This window comes from Phycodurus eques, chromosome 15, assembly GCF_024500275.1.
Source record: "Phycodurus eques isolate BA_2022a chromosome 15, UOR_Pequ_1.1, whole genome shotgun sequence".
Taxonomy (NCBI): domain Eukaryota; kingdom Metazoa; phylum Chordata; class Actinopteri; order Syngnathiformes; family Syngnathidae; genus Phycodurus; species Phycodurus eques.
Window position 1 is genome coordinate 17386321 of NC_084539.1, and position 18214 is coordinate 17404534.

General features: G+C 42.6%; 1 protein-coding gene across 1 annotated transcript; it reads left to right on the plus strand.

Moving 5' to 3' along the window:
- thbs4b (thrombospondin 4b) lies at positions 1-18214 on the plus strand. The gene is made up of 22 exons (XM_061697694.1): positions 1-100; positions 3538-3735; positions 5518-5771; positions 5849-5951; positions 6836-6918; positions 6985-7036; positions 7114-7265; positions 8402-8539; positions 8748-8825; positions 8901-9053; positions 9156-9260; positions 10217-10324; positions 10409-10568; positions 12686-12804; positions 13183-13235; positions 13907-14100; positions 15550-15728; positions 15927-15975; positions 16057-16253; positions 16428-16600; positions 16813-16952; positions 17813-18214. The coding sequence occupies exons 1-22, from the start codon at positions 22-24 to the stop codon at positions 17869-17871; spliced, it is 2826 nt and encodes a 941-aa protein (XP_061553678.1). The 5' UTR covers positions 1-21; the 3' UTR covers positions 17872-18214.

Below are 18214 nucleotides of genomic sequence, written 5' to 3' on the forward strand. Positions count from 1 at the left end.
TGGACGCGGGACGCCGACAACATGGGCCGGTGGAGCGCGGCGATCGTGGCCTCGCAGCTTCTGCTACAACTCTGCACATACGTGAGAGCCCAGGCTTTAGGTGAGTGATCAATCATTTACAAGCTAGCCTCGTGTTACCTTTGATTTGATTTTAACAGCCTCAATTTCTACGTGACGGCAAAGAAAGGTCGAGTCGCTCCGCCGGCGTGTACTCGAACCCTCTTTTGTTTGATTTCACTGCATTATGGATGAAGCAGAGGCCCGGAGGAAAAAAAAAAAAAAAAGGAATATGATATGAAGGCCCGACCAACACACAAGGAATTATACATGATGTGTGAAAAGTGAAACAAATTCCTCAGAGTTTCAAATCTCCCAGCTGCAGTGAATCTGGGAGCTATTGTTTTTGTTTTTGTTTTTTGTTTTTTTAAATTTAAACATTTGCTCCCGGCTCAGTTGCACACATGGAAGTGATCAGCTGCAATCTGATAGTGACCATGCAGGTCACACACACACACACACACACGCGAAAAACCCAGCCTGCAGGAGAGAAAATTTGCTGTTTACATCTAAACAGACACACATACCGACAATCGTGCCACATTTTTGCATTTGATGGTGACATGAAACACAACTGTTGCCAAATAAGTGCTGTACACTCATGTGGTAAATCAGGCCAAATGTTTGCGTTCCTCCCCACCCCTTGCGTTAAAAGCCTGCAAAGATCGGATTGTCATATGCTTAAAAAGAATAAATAAATAAATAAAAGATTACCCTGTGGTGTGAGGTGTGTTGAGAGGGATTTTCCCTCCCCGGAAACGTTTGGGGACAACACTCCTAAATGTTAAACATGTTCATGTTCAATATTAAGAATCCCAAATCCTTTGATGTGGTCATCACGGACTCTGTGATTGTGAGGGTAAATGGAACTATCCCCAATTAAGTAGGGTGCACACATTGTGATAATCAGGCCAATTTGAGCAAGATTCACGCCTTTTGCTCATCACCATCATCAGCAAAGGCGCGATCATCGTGTGTCTCTGAAAAGATTATCCTGAGCGATTATCCTGGGTTGGAGTGTGTTAAGATTGATTTTTTTTTTTTTCCTCCACGATCTGCTCGGAAAACGGTCAGGCCGAAAATTGCAAACGTCACCGCCGAGGTCCACACTGACTCCGATTGAGGTGTGAAAAGGAACAATAACCAATCAGGAAGCTCGCTGAGCCGCGCTGTTGCCTAACACAAAAGGAGGCGCAACTGGTCATTCACCACAAATTCAAAAGACAAGGTGAAGAGTTTGCAACCGCAATGTAGTAACTCAGAGTGAGCCTCGCTTCTTCGATTTCTTCGTCGATTACTACTTTCTTCTTCATTGTGTTTTCTGTGAGTTTTGATGCCCCATGCTGCCTCTCACAGGTCAGATTTGGTACTTCCACAGACATCCGGTTTGGGGGAGGAGAATCACGACTGATTGATCATAAATGTTCAACAGGTTTAACATTTACAATTGTCAGCGCCACAGTTTTCTGAGCAGCAAACAATTACTCCTAGCGAAGGCCAATATTTTAATGCAGACAATTTCAGTTTCATATTTGACCATTTTGAACAGGAATTTTGCGGTACTTTAAGACGAAAGGCGCACAAGTCAAGCTGAGGTTGCAGAAGATTTTACAGTTGATCATTTTGCTTACAAATTCCCCCGAGTCAATGATGGGCCACCTTTAAGGCGTCCATTAAGCCAGCTGATGAAAAGTCCATCAAGTCCAATAAACAAGTCGGCGTCGTCCATCATTCCCCTCTCGGAATCCGCCGGCCTCGAATCGGGATCGTTTCATGTGAAATCATTCATTCCGTGTGTGATGTTAATGAATGAATATTGATGCCTCACTGCGAGCTGTCGTTAATAACGCTCAAGCTGACTTTTTGGCTGCGGAACAAAGACTTCGTGCGCCTGGACCAAACTTGCAAGCATTTTTACTATTCTATCACTTCTCGCTAAATTGCGCATTCTTTTTGATGTAATTACAAGCACGTGATGCAACACTCTCATCAGAGATAAAAAAAAAAAAAAAAAAAAACACACAGTGGACCCTCAAAGGTGAGGCCTTTTGACATCCATTTTTCTTTTTTTTTTTTTAATCTTTTTCCCACACGAAATTATGGAAATGGCAGTAATCATCTCCTGGGTTAAACTGTGGCCGTTGTAAACCCTTTATTGACTCTCCAGGCTTTATATATATATATATATATATATATATATATATATATATATATATATATATATATTTACACCCATATATTTCTACTTTTGTCCTGCGATTGGCTGGCGACCAGTTCAAGGTGGTCTACCCCAGCCTCTCGCCCGAAGATAGCTGGGATAGGCTCCAGCATGCCCGCGACCCTCGTGAGGAAAAGCGGTAAAGACAATGAATGGATGAATATTTCTAGTTTTTGTGGCATTCATGCTTAAATATTTAGATATTATCATTATTTCAAGGTACACGTGACGTGGCTGACGGTACCGGCTACCTATACTTAAGGTAAAAAAAAAATAAAAAAAAATCTGACATTAAGTAAGTCCTCCTTTGACACGTGGGTGAATCATCATGTGTGTCAGTCAGAAACAAAGGTCTTTGTTCACAATTATCTGTCATTGTGTTAAGGAATTGAAATATTATGTATCAAATGTACCAGTGGATAAGAGTGAATAATACGGTCCGAGAAAAAAAAGTTAAATAGAACTTCCCTTGTAACAGTTGGACAAAATGTATTGTTTTTTTCTTTTACTAATTTCAGTGCCTTTTTTGTACAAATTCCTTCAAAATTTGCAACAGGCTAAACAATTCAACAAATTAGATTTTTTTTTTTTGTAACATTCATGGATAAAAAAAAAATTATCTCGTGAAAACGGCGCAATCGGCAGTTCGCTTAGTTTGGGTGGCAATGAGGCGCGAGAAAAGCAGGGTTAAGGGACAATTTTGGGGAGCATTTGGGGGCAATTTTGGCGGCTGGCGATAAAGGGCCTCCGCCGTCTGCTTTTCGGCTGCTTATGCATTAATGATGTGTGCAGATGGCGGCCCACACACACACACACACACACACACGCACGCCTACCCCACATCCTCGAGTGGCTTGGCCCGCTCCTAAAACACATTATTAAAGGATAAACTGTGAGCTCAAGTGTACTCCGTCTGCTATTTTCACCACTACGGGCCTGAAAATGTCTCCTCGCATGCATATTTAGAAGTGAATCACACGCCATCACATGTCAAATGTCTTTTCTTGGACTTGGAGCGACAGCGTTCTCTCCTGGTTTGTTAGATGCACCCCCCCCCGGATATCGCAGTTCACTTATCGCGGTCGTGCTATTTTTCTGAAAACAATTATCGTTAGCCTAATTGCGTAGCTGTCCGAGTCATTTTTGAATGTTTTTGAAAAATAAGAAAAAACTCATTCAGATTCAACAAACAAGAATCTCAAACTGCATTTATCTCACGTCATCTTTTCTTGTTTTTTTTTTTTTTTTATCGTCATCAACAGTGTATGATCTGCTGACCTCGCCCGACTGCCTGCCCGATCTGCTGCAGGGCGGTCTGGCCGATCAGGGGGCCAACGAGGCCTTCATCCTGGCCTCCTTCAAACTGCAGCCCAAGACCGGCACCACCGTGTTCGGCCTGTACAACCCGCGGGACAACAGCAAGTACTTTGAGTTCACCGTGATGGGCAAACTCAACAAAGGTATACAGGAATCCCCTGCATATTTGCTGTCCGTCATTCAGAAATTCTCCTATTTTACTTTTTTTTCTTTTTCTCCACCCAAAAAAAAAAGCCACCCTCAGCTGTTAGCTGAAAAGCTCACCCTTTTGCATTATTTTGTGCTGTTTCTGAAATGCCACAAGATGTAGCCAACGCCCTGTCTATATAGGAAAGTACTATCTTCGTGTCAGGGAAATACAGTGTGCCTTGAGATACGAGTAAACCAACTTAAGAATTATTTGCGATTGCAAACCTGAGATTTGAGCGCTGTATGGTGGCAGTGAACTGGCATGGTCACGGAACAAATGAAACTCGGATCGCAAAGCATCACTGTAAGTTGAAGTGATACATCTCAAGTGAGAGACAACCTTTGTATGTTAGGGTGGAGCTAAGTTTAGCCTGGGTTGATAGTGGAAGTTACAGGACACGTGCACCTGCGGTGCAATTTTTAAAATAAAATAATTTATAAGGCTTATATTTAAGGGTAATGTTGCAAGATGAGTTTGAAATGCGCTTAAAGTATTAGGGGATCGTAGTTTGTATATTTACGGCTGTAGCTATTAATATAGGTAATTGTAAAAGAATATATATAATATATTTATAATGCAGACACACACAAAAAATCTGGCATTTTAGCAGTTTGTAACCATTCAGAAATAAGCATTGATGGCGTGTTTATTAATGCAAATGTGCCAACTTTACTGCGGCGCACATCATAAATGAATCAGTGCGCTGAATAAGCATTACATAACCGCGATCAAGCACACATGGATGCCCTTTGTGACTTTAATTATCATATAAACCTTTAATGCTGATGTTGTCTCCGGGCAAACGGCTTACACGGACAGAAATGTAATGCTACTTATTTCCATATATCTCTTTTATATACTGTTTTTTGTTTTGTTTTGTTTGTGTTTTAATATGTGAAGACATGCAGAAAAGTCCCTTTTAAATCTGCACAAGTTTACATTTCTGATGTCCCAGTGCAAGGAAATAAATGAGTTCTCGGGCCAAACAGCACCAAAACACTTGAGAGGTGATGGCTGGAATCGCCATGTGTTAGAAATATTTGTTACATTGTATTATGTTACAATACACATACAGTGGTGCCTTGAGACACGAGCGACCTGACCCGCGGTGTTTTGAGATACGCGCCGTCATTCGTCCCATTTCTTTGCTTTGACTTGTGAGCTCGCACTTGAGATAAGAGCGCTGTATGGTGCCAGCGAACTCAATTCAACTCGGTTCACAATGAGCAGCAGTTTAGCAAATAGTGAGCAGTTCATCCAAAAAAAAGTACAAGCTAGCGCTCACATCTCAACTTGCAAGTCAAAGCAAAAATCTTGAAAAATTCCATTAAAAAAAAAAAAACATAGATCAGTATTCTGGAATTTTGGAAGGAACCACATATTTGTTCTTTACACAAATTTTAAACTGGACCAAAACAAGATGAAATGTGCGTACATAAAAATGTTTTTTTTGCATTACACACAAATCACGCAATCTTGTTACACGTAATTAGTTCGTCCGCAACACCGCTCGTACGTCAAGGCACCGCTGTACATTAGGTTCCATTGGATCACGTCATATCCCGTATGATGTCACGTATTGATCGTTGTTATGTCGTACATAGCAGATGGTGCTGCATCCACTCTGTCGCGTGCATTACTCCCATCATGCTTTTCACATGATGGCTTTCTTCTAGTTTCATCTTATTCATGCTGTCACGTTTACGCTATCCCGATTGCTGTTGCCCTCCCTTAGCCGTGTTGCGCTACCTGCGCACCGACAAGAGGACGAGCTCGGTGACCTTCAACAATCTGGCGCTGGCAGACGGCGACGTCCACAAACTGTTGTTCCACCTGAGGGGTCTTCAGCAGCCGGGTGGTCCGGGTGGGGTGGAGCTGCATCTGGACTGCAAGCTGGTGGAGACAGTGCGGGATCTCCCCGCCGCCTTCCAGGGTTTGCCAGCCGGCTACGGAATGGTGGAGCTGAAGACCATGTTGAACAAAGATCAAGTAGGTGACCCCCCCCTCAACACCCAAAAGAATGATTATGGGTGGTTTCCTGGTGGCTCACAAATATACTTCAACAGGAGGGCTTACATGAGCTTAAGCTGGTGGTCGGAGACACCTTTGAGAACGTTGCTTCATTGCAAGACTGCCATTTTCAGCAAAGAGACTCTGTGCAAACCTTGGGTAAAGTGATGAAATAAACATAACCCCAACCCTAACCCGAGCCCGAGCCCTCACTTTGAATACCTAAGGCCTGGTACACACATAAAATTAACCGAGTTGTTTTTGACACGATTTTGCCCCTTCTCGACCGAGGACGACAAACACCAGACTATCTTATGTTTTATAAGATTACCCTCTAAAATGAGCCTGTGGTCCGAGGTGTGTTTAGAGTTCATTTGTCCCAATAATAGGTTCTGAAACGGACCAACAATCTTAAATATCAAACTTGTTCAATAATTAACAGAATCTTCATGTATGTGTTTTTGTGTGTGGAGATTATCAGAGCACACCACTCATACAGTCCAAGCAAATGATTTTTGTATCTTCATGCGTGGGGTCTGGAACAGATAAACAAATCTTTTAAGATTTGAAATCCCTCACGTGTGTACCAGGCCTAACACAAACCCTGATTCTAACCTTAACCCCAAACCTAACTCCTTATCCTAAACCCCAACTCTTAACCCTCCAACCTCACCTCGAACCTGTAACATCTAATCCCGAACCTAACCCTCTTCACACTTATCAAATGTATCCTATGTTAATGATAACTTCATAATCCTTTGGATTTCGTGCGAAGTTAAGAAACTGTGCTGTGAGAGAAAGCACGTTGTCTGTTTATGTGTGTATATGCCCAAAGAAGACACTTCTTAGACGCAGCCATCAGATTTATTTGCAATATCTCCTAGTTTTTATGAAATTGAATCTCTCATTGTTCTCAAAGTGCCTGCCCCGTCTCTTGTCTACTAAAGAGTTAGCATTTTGTCGCTTGACACCCCCTAAACCTCAATCTAACCCCAACCCCAATTTATCACTTGACGGCTTCTCAAACGTGATCTCGCCTTTAGGCGTCAACACCAAGCAGCTATCCAATCAGATGATGGAGTTGACCAAGGTGCTCAACGAGCTGAAAGACATCCTCATCCAGCAGGTAAGAACTTCTCCTTAACGGCCCCATTGGACCCGTCGCTAGTTGAGCTAAGCTGAGGCTTTGCAGGTGAAAGAAACCTCCTTCCTCACCAACACCATCTCCGAGTGTCAGGCCTGCGGTAAGACCGTCGCCAACAACCGTCGACTTGCGGTGTTAAATTGTGGCGGTTACACCCGCGGTGGTTGTCTTCCGAAGGTCTGGGCGGGACCGAAGCGGTGAAGCCGAGGTGCGGCCCCGGCGTGTGTTTCCGCGACGGCACGTGCCGGGAAACGGCGGACGGCGTGGAGTGCGGGCCTTGTCCCGACGGCTACACGGGAGACGGCTTCAACTGCGACGATGTGGACGAGGTATCTTATCGCGGTCACCTTTCGTTGCGTGCCGTGGAAACGATGCAAATGAGCAGCCCTTGACCTCGACCTTGAATAAATAAAAACCCAGTCGGCTTTTTGTGCGCCCGCTTATGAATATTGCATGTGTGCCGAGCCAGAACAATTAGGAGCTGTGCCGTATGTACGGCGAGGAAAATTAACATTTCAGTTCATTAAAATATGCGTTGTTTACAAGGACGCCGCCAGTTGAATGGGATTTGATTTGAATGAAAACGCACGGAGCGGGTTGAAGGTGACTTGACACAGATGATGAATGACATAAATTATCACTATAAAGCGTCAGTGACCCCTTAATTAACCTCACACAATTGACAGTTTAAATGCAAGGTCGAAAGTGAAATTTGTACGTAATGATCATGTAAGTAACTTTGTGTTAGCTTACTATCTTGAAATACGGTAGATGACATTTGGCTACATCACGTTCGGTCTTTTTACTGTACGTATCATCGTTGTTCGTTCCATTGCATTATGTTCGGTTATATTGCGTTTTGCTGCATTATTATGATCTTATATATCATTATTATATTGCATTACATTATATATCTTTTTGTGACGTTGCATCACATTACATGATAGATTACGTTTATGTTACATACAAATCGATTGATAATTGTCAGTTTCGTGTTGCGTTATGTTAGATTACATTGCTTTATTATTTCATTGTTATATATCGTATGTCAGTTTTAATCTTAGGTATCAGTATTATATTATGTTACAATACACTGCGTTAGATTGTGTTGCATTCCTTTATGTTGTTACATTATGTAGCATTACAATATGTTATGCTACATTAAAATATATTATGTTATACATTATGTTCATGTTGTGCATGTATAATCGTATGTTAGGTCATGTCCTGTCTTTTGTATTTTGTATTGATTGTTGTTAGTTAGTACATTCCGTTACGTTGGCTTACATTGCGTGAGGTGGCATTACTTTGTATAACACGTTAATACATTAGACTACACGGTGTTGTGCGTTATGTTAATGTTTCCTCTAGATTATGGTATGTTATACCGTAGTTACGTCATGTTAGGTATTTTATATGTGGTTCATGGTCTTCACAGTACAGTGGTGCGCATAATTTCTCGCAGTGCCAGTTCAAGCCTTGCTTCCCCGGGGTAAAGTGCGTGAACACCGCACCGGGCTTCCGCTGCGACGCTTGCCCGCTGGGCTACACTGGCCTGCCAATAGAGGGCGTAGGAGAGCTGTTCGCCCAAACCAACAAACAGGTAGGTGATGCCATCATAGGTAGACCTGCGACTGTATATATATTTTTTTAATTTGATTAGTAGGTAGGTAGCAGATGGGACTTTGAAGAAAATATTTTTGTAGTACACATTACCAAGTACGGCAGGCACGTTTAGGCTCGCTGGGCCTCGGTGGAGGTCAACCTCATAGCGGATGATAAACTGTCCTGCAATTTGCGTTCTCTTTCAGGTGTGCGATGACATCGACGAATGCAAAGGACCAAACAACGGCGGCTGTGCGGCCAATTCCATCTGTCACAACTCGGAGGTGAGGCCTCACGTGGCCGCCGCGGTGCGTTGCGCCGCAGCAGCCGCGTGAGCAGATGTGTTGCGGGCTCCACAGGGCTCCTACCACTGCGGCAGCTGCAAGACGGGCTTCACGGGCGACCAGGTGAAAGGCTGCGAGCCCGAGATCAGCTGCGGTAACAGCCTGACCAACCCTTGCGACGTCAACGCGCACTGCGTGGCCAAGAGGGACGGCTCTGTCTCCTGCCAGGTGCCATCTCGGCTCGCTCGCCCGTGAACGTATTTCATATGAACGTAATCCATATCGTCAGCGGCGGACATGCTAACTCTTGTTCGTTTGCGGTGCTCTCAGTGTGGAATCGGCTGGGCTGGAAACGGATTCCTGTGCGGAAAGGACACCGACATAGACGGATATCCCGACGAGAAACTCAAGTGTAAGGACCCCTCGTGTAAAAAGGTAATTTTAAGTCTCGGGTTACGGCCGACCGACCGAAGGACCATCCACCCAACTAACTAACAGACGGACTGTCTGAGTGACAACCTACCAAACTACCTACCTACCTACCTACCTCATCAAATATCAGACAGACCGACCGACTGACTGATGAACAAAATAACTAACTGACAGATGCGCTGAATCACTACCTAACTAACTACCTACCTAACTACTTAAGTCTGGGATTATGACCGACTGACCACACAACTAACTCATTGACAGACGAACTGACAAACTATCTACCCACCTACCTACCTCCCAAACTGACTGATCGACCAACCAATTAATAGACCGATTGGCCGGCTGAATGACTGACTGACTTACCGACAAACTATCAACCTACGTAGCAAAGCGACCTACTGACCGACCAACAGATGGACTGGCCATCAATCTTTGTCAACTGTGGGCCCGTGAAGCCCTTGGAGACTCTTTTGTGATTAAGGGGCTATTCAAACATACTTGACTAACTCTCTGGCAAACTACTGGCATACCTACCTACTGTACCTACCGACCTGACTGGCTGACTGACCAAGTAACAGACACCGATGGACTAACTGACTCACCGACAACCTACCTATCTACTACCTAAATGCCCGCCTATCTAACGACCGACCAACAAACTAACAGTCCTACCGACAGAGATGGACTGGCTGACCGAGAAACTAACTGTGGACAGTATACCTACCCGCTTAACTAAGCCTTAGGTTAAGGCTGACTGAATGACCAACTAACTAACTGATGGACTAACTGACAACGTACCTACTGACTTACCCAGCTATGTAAATAGCTACAGAACCTACCTACCTATCTTGTTACCACCTACCTATCTATCTTCCTACCTAGCTAACTAACAAAAACAAATGTTCTTCCTGTTTTGGATGAAAAAAAAATAATAAAGTTTGATTGCGACTCTACAGGACAACTGCGTCTTCGTTCCAAACTCCGGCCAAGAGGACGCCGACCGGGACGGCCGAGGAGACGCCTGCGACGACGACGCGGACGGCGACGGCATTCCCAACGAGCAGGTCGGCTTTCCCGATGTTTTCGACGCAAAACGCTTCTCGTCTGTTTCGTTGGACCGACGCAACTTCGTCTGCTTTGGGTTTCAGGACAACTGCTGGTTGAAGCCCAACGTGGACCAGAGAAACAGCGACAAGGACACACACGGCGACGCCTGCGACAACTGCCGTCTGGTGGAGAACCCGGACCAGAGAGACACGGACGGCGACGGCAAAGGCGACGCCTGCGACGACGACATCGACGGAGACGGTACGCGGGGGATTCTCAAACGGGGGGTTTTCCAAGAACCCCTTCATAATTCTAACGCCAATTTAAATGCATCTAGTATGTGTACCCCTAAATGCCATAAGAATGACTTCTTTTTTTTTAATGTTTGACATACATATTCATGACCTGTTTAATAGAAAGGAACCAAAATGTAATTACATATGTATAAATTGGCACAAGCTGATTGGTGAACAGAGAGGAGCTAGTTTAGAAAAGTCCAGTCATTTGGTGGCTATATTGGGAAAACGCCTCCAGTGTCTATTTTAAGTAAAAAAAAATCTGAGTCAAACTCAAACATTGCACCAATAGGTGGCACTTCTACGTCATATTTGGGAAAATGTGTCACGTTTGAGACTCCCGCAGAATGGCACATGATCAGAGAGAGCCAATCACAGATGTTGGCTTTCGTGGAAGGAAGTGATATAAAATAAAAGAACAAAAACAACTTTTGTGACCGATTTTCTCCCAGTAATGTCATGGCTTACATTTCCATACGTTTTGTAATTCAATGATGTACTCTACTCTGTTACATTTAATTAGTTAATCTGGCCCAAAGCTAAGGTAGGGAGGAATAATTGGTTAATTGGTTTAGTATGTTTATTGGTGCAGAAGTCCACATATGTAGGCGTATGCACTTTAAAAAAAAAAAAAAAAAATGATACGACATCATCATTTATTTCCTTATTGCAAATCTCCCGGACACCAGTTTGAGAACCAGTGGAGCATGTAGAAGTGAGACGAGCGACGTCACCGCCGACGATGACGTCCGAGTTGTATAAGCAGCATTGGTCTAATTTTAGCTTTCACGTGGCATCAGGACTGTATTGGCCCATCTGCCTCGTCTGACCCCAAAGTGAACATCATGATTACATCCTGGAAGCCCCGCGGCATTGGAAGTACTTCACCTCCATTGCTTCTCTTTGACCTTTATGGCGCTGATGCTGCCACCATGCAAGAATTCACTCGGAAATGACAAGCGGACAAAGAGTGCTTAAAGTGAAGTGCAACAGCGCGCCCTAGTGCCCAAATGACAAATAGCACACCTTTTTCAAGTTGTGTTATTGCTTTAAGATAATAATAATAATAATTCATAAAATAAAACATCTATATGATGTACAATAAATATATATATAATTTCAATCAAAATCCAAATAGAAATAGAAATGGTGCTTCAATTTTATGTAAACTCAGAGTAAAAGTAAAACATTTGAAAAAATAGGTCACATTCAAAAATATATGCAAAAAAAACAATCAGGACAAAATAGAAATAATAAGAATAATTTATTAGTCCGTATTGTCGTTTTTGGGTGAAATAAAAAAATATATGTAAAATTCCCAATCAAAACACACAAAAAACGTCACACTGCAGAGAAAAATCAATAATATTTGGAGAAAAATGTAACAGTTCTTATGGAGGAGTTTTGGCAGCTAGATAATTTGTTTATAATGCAACCCCAATTCCAATGGAGTTGGGACGTTAAATAAAAACAGAATACAATGATTTTCAAATCATGTTTAACCTATATTTAATTGAATACACTACGAAGACAAGATATTGAATGATTATTCGCTAAAAACAATAAAGCTTATCAGTTTGAACAGGAAATAGCTTGTCTTTGTAGCGTATTCAATTAAATATAGGTTGAGCGTGATTTGCAAATCATTGTATTGTGTTTTTATTTGTTTAACACAATGTCCCAACTTCATTGGAATTGGGGTTGTATTACGTGAGTAAAAGAAACAATATATTGAAGCAAATCAATGATGTGTAAAAGGTATATACAGTAATTAAAAAATATATACAGTCGGAATATCAGAAATACATTTTAAAAATAAGTATACCAGTATGGTTCCTTTATTTTAATAAACATTTTCAGATTAATTTTAAATAATAATAATAATAAACAACTCGTGCAGAAAAGTGTGAAAACATACAATATAAATTAGGGAAACTTTTTTTTTTTTATGTTGAGTTCAAATTAATGCACAAAACACATACAATTTGAAAAACAATTCTTTTAGGGCGTAGAATGTGAATGTGAGAATAAATGTGACACTCATGATTGATTGATTGATTGGGCGGGCCCGATCATCATCAGGCCTCAAGAACTTCCTCGACAACTGCCAGTACGTCCAGAACCGAGACCAGCTGGACCGCGATGGCGACGGCGTGGGGGACGCGTGCGACAGCTGCCCCGACATCCCCAACCCGAACCAGGTCAGCGGCTCATGTGACCACTCTGTATTATTTACAAAATCAGCAAGGAATAACAGACACACAAGAAGGAAATCACTTTTAAAATGCCACTAAAAGGTTAATGAAATACATTTGTTTATTCGGATTCATTTTTGCAAATGAATCACTGCTCTGTATTAGCTATAAAAACCTGTAGTAACTACAAAATGGATATTGCGAGGGGTAAACACATTCAGGAAATTACTTTAAAAATGCCACCCAAAAAAATGATAAGAGGAGTTTATTTTTGCACGATTCTTTGAAAAAATGACTCACAGCTCTGCATTACTTATAAATAGCATATTTCCAAACAGGTTATATATGCGGGCAGAATTTAACACTCTTGCACTCTACTTTCAGTCTGACGTTGACAACGACCTTGTGGGCGACTCGTGTGACACAAACCAGGACAGGTAAATCCAAGGACATCTCGGGAACAAGATGACACATCCCAGTAGTTCCCACTTGTTCAGAATTCTACACTTATCGCAAGAACATTCCCAACTTTGGAGACATTTTTACATGTTGACCTCCTTCCACATTTTTCGACTGATTCAAGCCATTCCAACTTCACACTGCTCGACTCTTTCAGGATATTTCCAGCACTAGTTATCACATTCTCAAAATGTTCACATTTTACAAATTGACAAAGATTTTACATATTGACACCATTAAACCATTCCGACTTCTATAGCTATTTCTTTCATATTTACCTCCTTCTTACACATTTGCCAACGGATTCTTCATCTAATTTAAGACATTCGAACTATTTACCACATTTGACAAAATTCAATTTGTCACTACAGTTTTCTACAGCCTACAGTTACATCCTCATTCCAATCATTCACACGCATTTCTACCACAAGACCAATATTGAAATGGAATAGCGTTTTAGGCTGCACTCATCAAAAACGAAACGGTGCATTCAACTTAAAAAGTTAAATACAACTGAACTGCACTTAATTCTTTCACGTCGCACTCGAGGGAGCCTGCGTAGCACTCGTGTACCACACTTTGAAAATCACAGCTCTAATGTATTGTTAATTATTCGAATAAAAACAAAAACACGTCTTCTGCCGTGTAGCGACGGCGACGGCCACCAGGACACCAAGGACAACTGCCCCTTCGTGATCAACAGCTCGCAGTTGGACACCGACAAAGACGGCCTGGGCGACGAGTGCGACGACGACGACGACAACGACGGCATCCCGGACGTCATCCCGCCCGGACCGGACAACTGCAGGCTGGTTCCCAACCCGGAGCAGACGGACGACAACAGTACGTAGCCACGCGGTCAAACGATCTTCGGTGATGACGGAGGCGCGGGTCATGTCGCTTTCCCTGAAATGATCGTCACGAGCAATTTGGGCTCTCAGTGTGACAGCCAAACATCCACACACACGCGCGCACACACACACACACACACACACTGGCATGGGGTGCAATCTTTTATCAGGTGACATTAAGAGCAATTTCCGGCTTTGGCAAGAGGTCTTTTATTTGCACACACTTATGACACATGCTTTGTCTCAAGGCTCAGATTCTGAAGAGCAGAAAAGGAGACTGGAGGGTCGGCTGCAAAAATCATACAAAATGTCAAGTAAAGATCGTACATTAACAGTCAATGTCACTACAGTAAGGATTAAAGAATAATTGATTTGATATAAAATTGCAAGAGTAAAAAAGATACTCCGTGCAGGGAAAGTATGAAACATGCAATATATTAAATTAAATAATATTAAAGAAAAGATTGTATAAAGTGTAAAAAATTCCATTGTAAAGTCAAATGTTATGTCGGGGAAAAAATGCCTGAAATCATATAAAAATATGAATTAAAAATAACTAGTTAAGGTCAATGGATAAATAATGTAATAGCAAATGTTTTTTAAATCATTCCTTGTAGAAAAGTATACAACCTACAATATTATTAAAGATATACATTCAATCTAAATATGGAAAAATATGCACACTATTATCAAAAATTCTAACTATAAAAGAAATGTAAAGGTCGGGGTTAATGGATCAATAATCCACAATAAAATAGCCAACAACTAAAAAAAAAAGGTTGAAATGTTTTCATCAAAATTATTTTTCAGATTTCAATTTTAATATAAAATATAAATCTTACTAGTCAGGATTTTTAAAAATACATACAAAAATATGTATTAATAACTCCTGGCAGAAAACTGTGCATCATTTAAACAATCGAAATTAATAAGAGAATAACATTTTAAAACTAAAACGTTACACGGGAAAGAAAATATCTGACCAAAAATATCCCAAATAGTCAGCATGGTCCGTTTTATTTTTAAAGACTTGAAAAAAGATTTTAAAAAAATGAAAAATCAGTTACTAATTTAAAAAACTCTTCATTCAAAGAAGAAAAGAAAAGAAAGAAAGAACAGCCGTCGAGACATGCAACTAAGCAAATGGCAATTATACTGCAGCTTGCACACACACACGCGCACACGCACACACACACACACGCGCGCGCGCGCCCGCGCGCACACAGTAATGGCATCTGTCCCCCTCATCGAATAAGCCATCCTGTCGTGACAGATTCTGGGAAAGATGCAGGCAGGACAAAGTGCTTCTAAATGAGCGTCAAAATTACAGGGCGGTGATGAAGCGCCATTGTCGCACCAAAAAGGAGAAAAACTAAATCAAAGAAATCGAATTCAATAAATAAATGTCCAGTGGATTGGTTTGTTTTTTTTCGCCCTTCAGACGACGGCGTGGGCGACATTTGCGAATCCGACTTCGACCAGGACAAAATTGTCGACCAGATCGACAACTGCCCCGAAAACGCAGAGGTGACGCTGACCGACTTTAGGGCCTTCCAGACGGTGGTGCTGGATCCTGAGGGCGACGCTCAGATTGACCCCAACTGGGTGGTCCTCAACCAGGTAAGAACACTCTAAAATCAGTGCTCAATCAAAACTAACCAGCTATTAACCACTCTTATCATAAAAGGATAATACAATAAATAAAGAAGTTACAACGGCAACAAATGTCAACACAATCCGAACATAACAGTGACCAGTGTCTTGTATGGGAAAACCTATCAGATGAAGATTTTGAGCAAATTTTTGTTCCTCCCTCAGGGAATGGAAATCGTCCAGACCATGAACAGCGATCCGGGTCTGGCTGTGGGTAAGACAGTCTTCCCCGAAGTGAAACGTCTTCAGAGTTCCAAAAACAAGAAAACGACTTCCCATGTGTTGCCGGCGTTAGGTTACACGGCCTTCAGCGGCGTGGACTTCGAAGGGACGTTTCACGTCAACACGGTGACGGACGACGATTACGCCGGCTTCATCTTCGGCTACCAGGACTCGTCGTCCTTCTACGTGGTCATGTGGAAGCAGACGGAGCAGACATATTGGCAGGCCACGCCGTTCCGAGCCGTGGCCGAGCCCGGCATACAGCTCAAGGTTAGTGCTTTTTGGGGCTGGTCGGTCGGTCGGTTAGTTAGGCAACAAAACGTTTGTTAACCGTACCGGTCATGACGAGACTACTGCTGTGTTTGCAGATACTGTCATCTCAAGTTCTTTAAAAAACTATTTCTACCACACCTTTCTTTCTCTCTCTCTCTCTCTCTTTACCAGGCAGTCAAATCCCGATCTGGACCCGGGGAGCATCTGAGGAACTCCTTGTGGCACACCGGGGACACCCAAGACCAGGTGCGCCTCCTGTGGAAGGACCCCCGTAACGTGGGCTGGAAGGATAAAGTGTCCTACCGCTGGTACCTGCAGCACCGCCCGCAGGTTGGATACATCAGGTAAAGTGCAGCACAGTCCCAACACTTGAATTAATCTGCGCGACCGCATTGGTGCGCTAGTGGCTGCTGCTGTTTTGGTTAGCAACAGAGCTCAATATAATTAAGTGCAGTTCACAGCGTGATTTCCCGGGCGGTCCGACTCGTATCTCCCTCGCGTTGAATTTCCTCAAGAAGACCCCTATTCAGAATCCATCTTCCCCGGGTCACGACAGGGCTCGCTTCTACGAGGGATCCGAGCTGGTGGCCGACTCGGGCGTGACCATCGACACGACCATGAGGGGGGGCAGACTCGGCGTCTTCTGCTTCTCGCAAGAAAATATCATTTGGTCCAACTTGAGATACCGCTGCAACGGTGAGCATTGTGTTGTCCTTGAAGTTGCAGTCGGGCATTTTCTTGTCGCGATGTGAATTTTGGTAAAGTGACAACATTTTATTCCAGAGGAGACTGAGGGCAACAAGAAAACATAGCTCTGCAGCAAAGTGCCGACTGTGGTTTGTGGGGGGGAGAAAAAAAGTTTAGTACTGACAAAAAAAAACAACAATAGAGGACAAGGAGGCTCCTCTGTACTTATTCCTCAGTAATGAGACACATTTTATCCAAGAGGAGACTGAGGGCCACAAGCCAAAGTAGCTCTGCCGCAAAGCGGAGACTGTGGTGTTTTGGACAAAAGGTTTAGTACTGAAAAGCAACAACAATAGAGGACAACAAGGCTCCCCTGTATTTATTCCCCAGTAAGAAGACATATTTTATCCAAGAGGAGAATGAGGTCTGCAAGATAACAGAGCTCTGCAGCAAAGTGGAGACTGTGGACGTTTTTGACGTTTCATGTGGAAAACTGCATTGCGTCAACTCCATCTATTGAAACCAGATATACTAACAGTGAGGGGGAGCTTAAGGGCAGCAATTGAAAACTGATCTCTGCAGCAAAGTGGCTCGCAATCCAGAGTATGCTGAAGTTATCATTTTAGCTAACCCTCCATTCGTCATTGTAACATTTAAGGAGACACGGCTAGGAAAGGCAAAATAAAACACGTGCTCTGCCCTGGACTCGAATGTATTATACTCCAAAGTCTCCAATTTGCTGCAGTGCTCTGTTGCTTTTCTGCCCTCGATCTCATCTTAAATAAAATGTGTCCCGTTACCAATATGTGAATTCCAGTAAGCCGGTTTCTGATAAGCAAACCAAATGTTATTTTTTCCCCCCTTGTCAGACACCATTCCAGAGGACTTCCAAGAGTTCAGCGCTCAACACGGCGTTGACTCCCTCTAAAGGAAGAAATCGTGTGTCTGTGTGTGTGTGTGTGCGTGTGTGTGTGTGCGCGCGTGTGTCTGTGTGCATTTTCTCTGCATTAAAAGAGCACCGTCCTTGTACTGTATGTGAATCGTCATAACAAACAACCTTCGACGTGTCACAACACAACAGAAAACAACGCTCAGAATTTGATGACGTTTACTGTAATCGCATGTAATCATTTCATGCCTTGTAGTTTTTGCATTTTTCTAATGTTTTTTAATTAAAGATGGTACATTTAATAAAAAAAAAACAGAATTGTTTCTATTCTGCAATAAATGGGATATATTTTTTTTTTTTTTGCTTATTGGTGCTATTATTA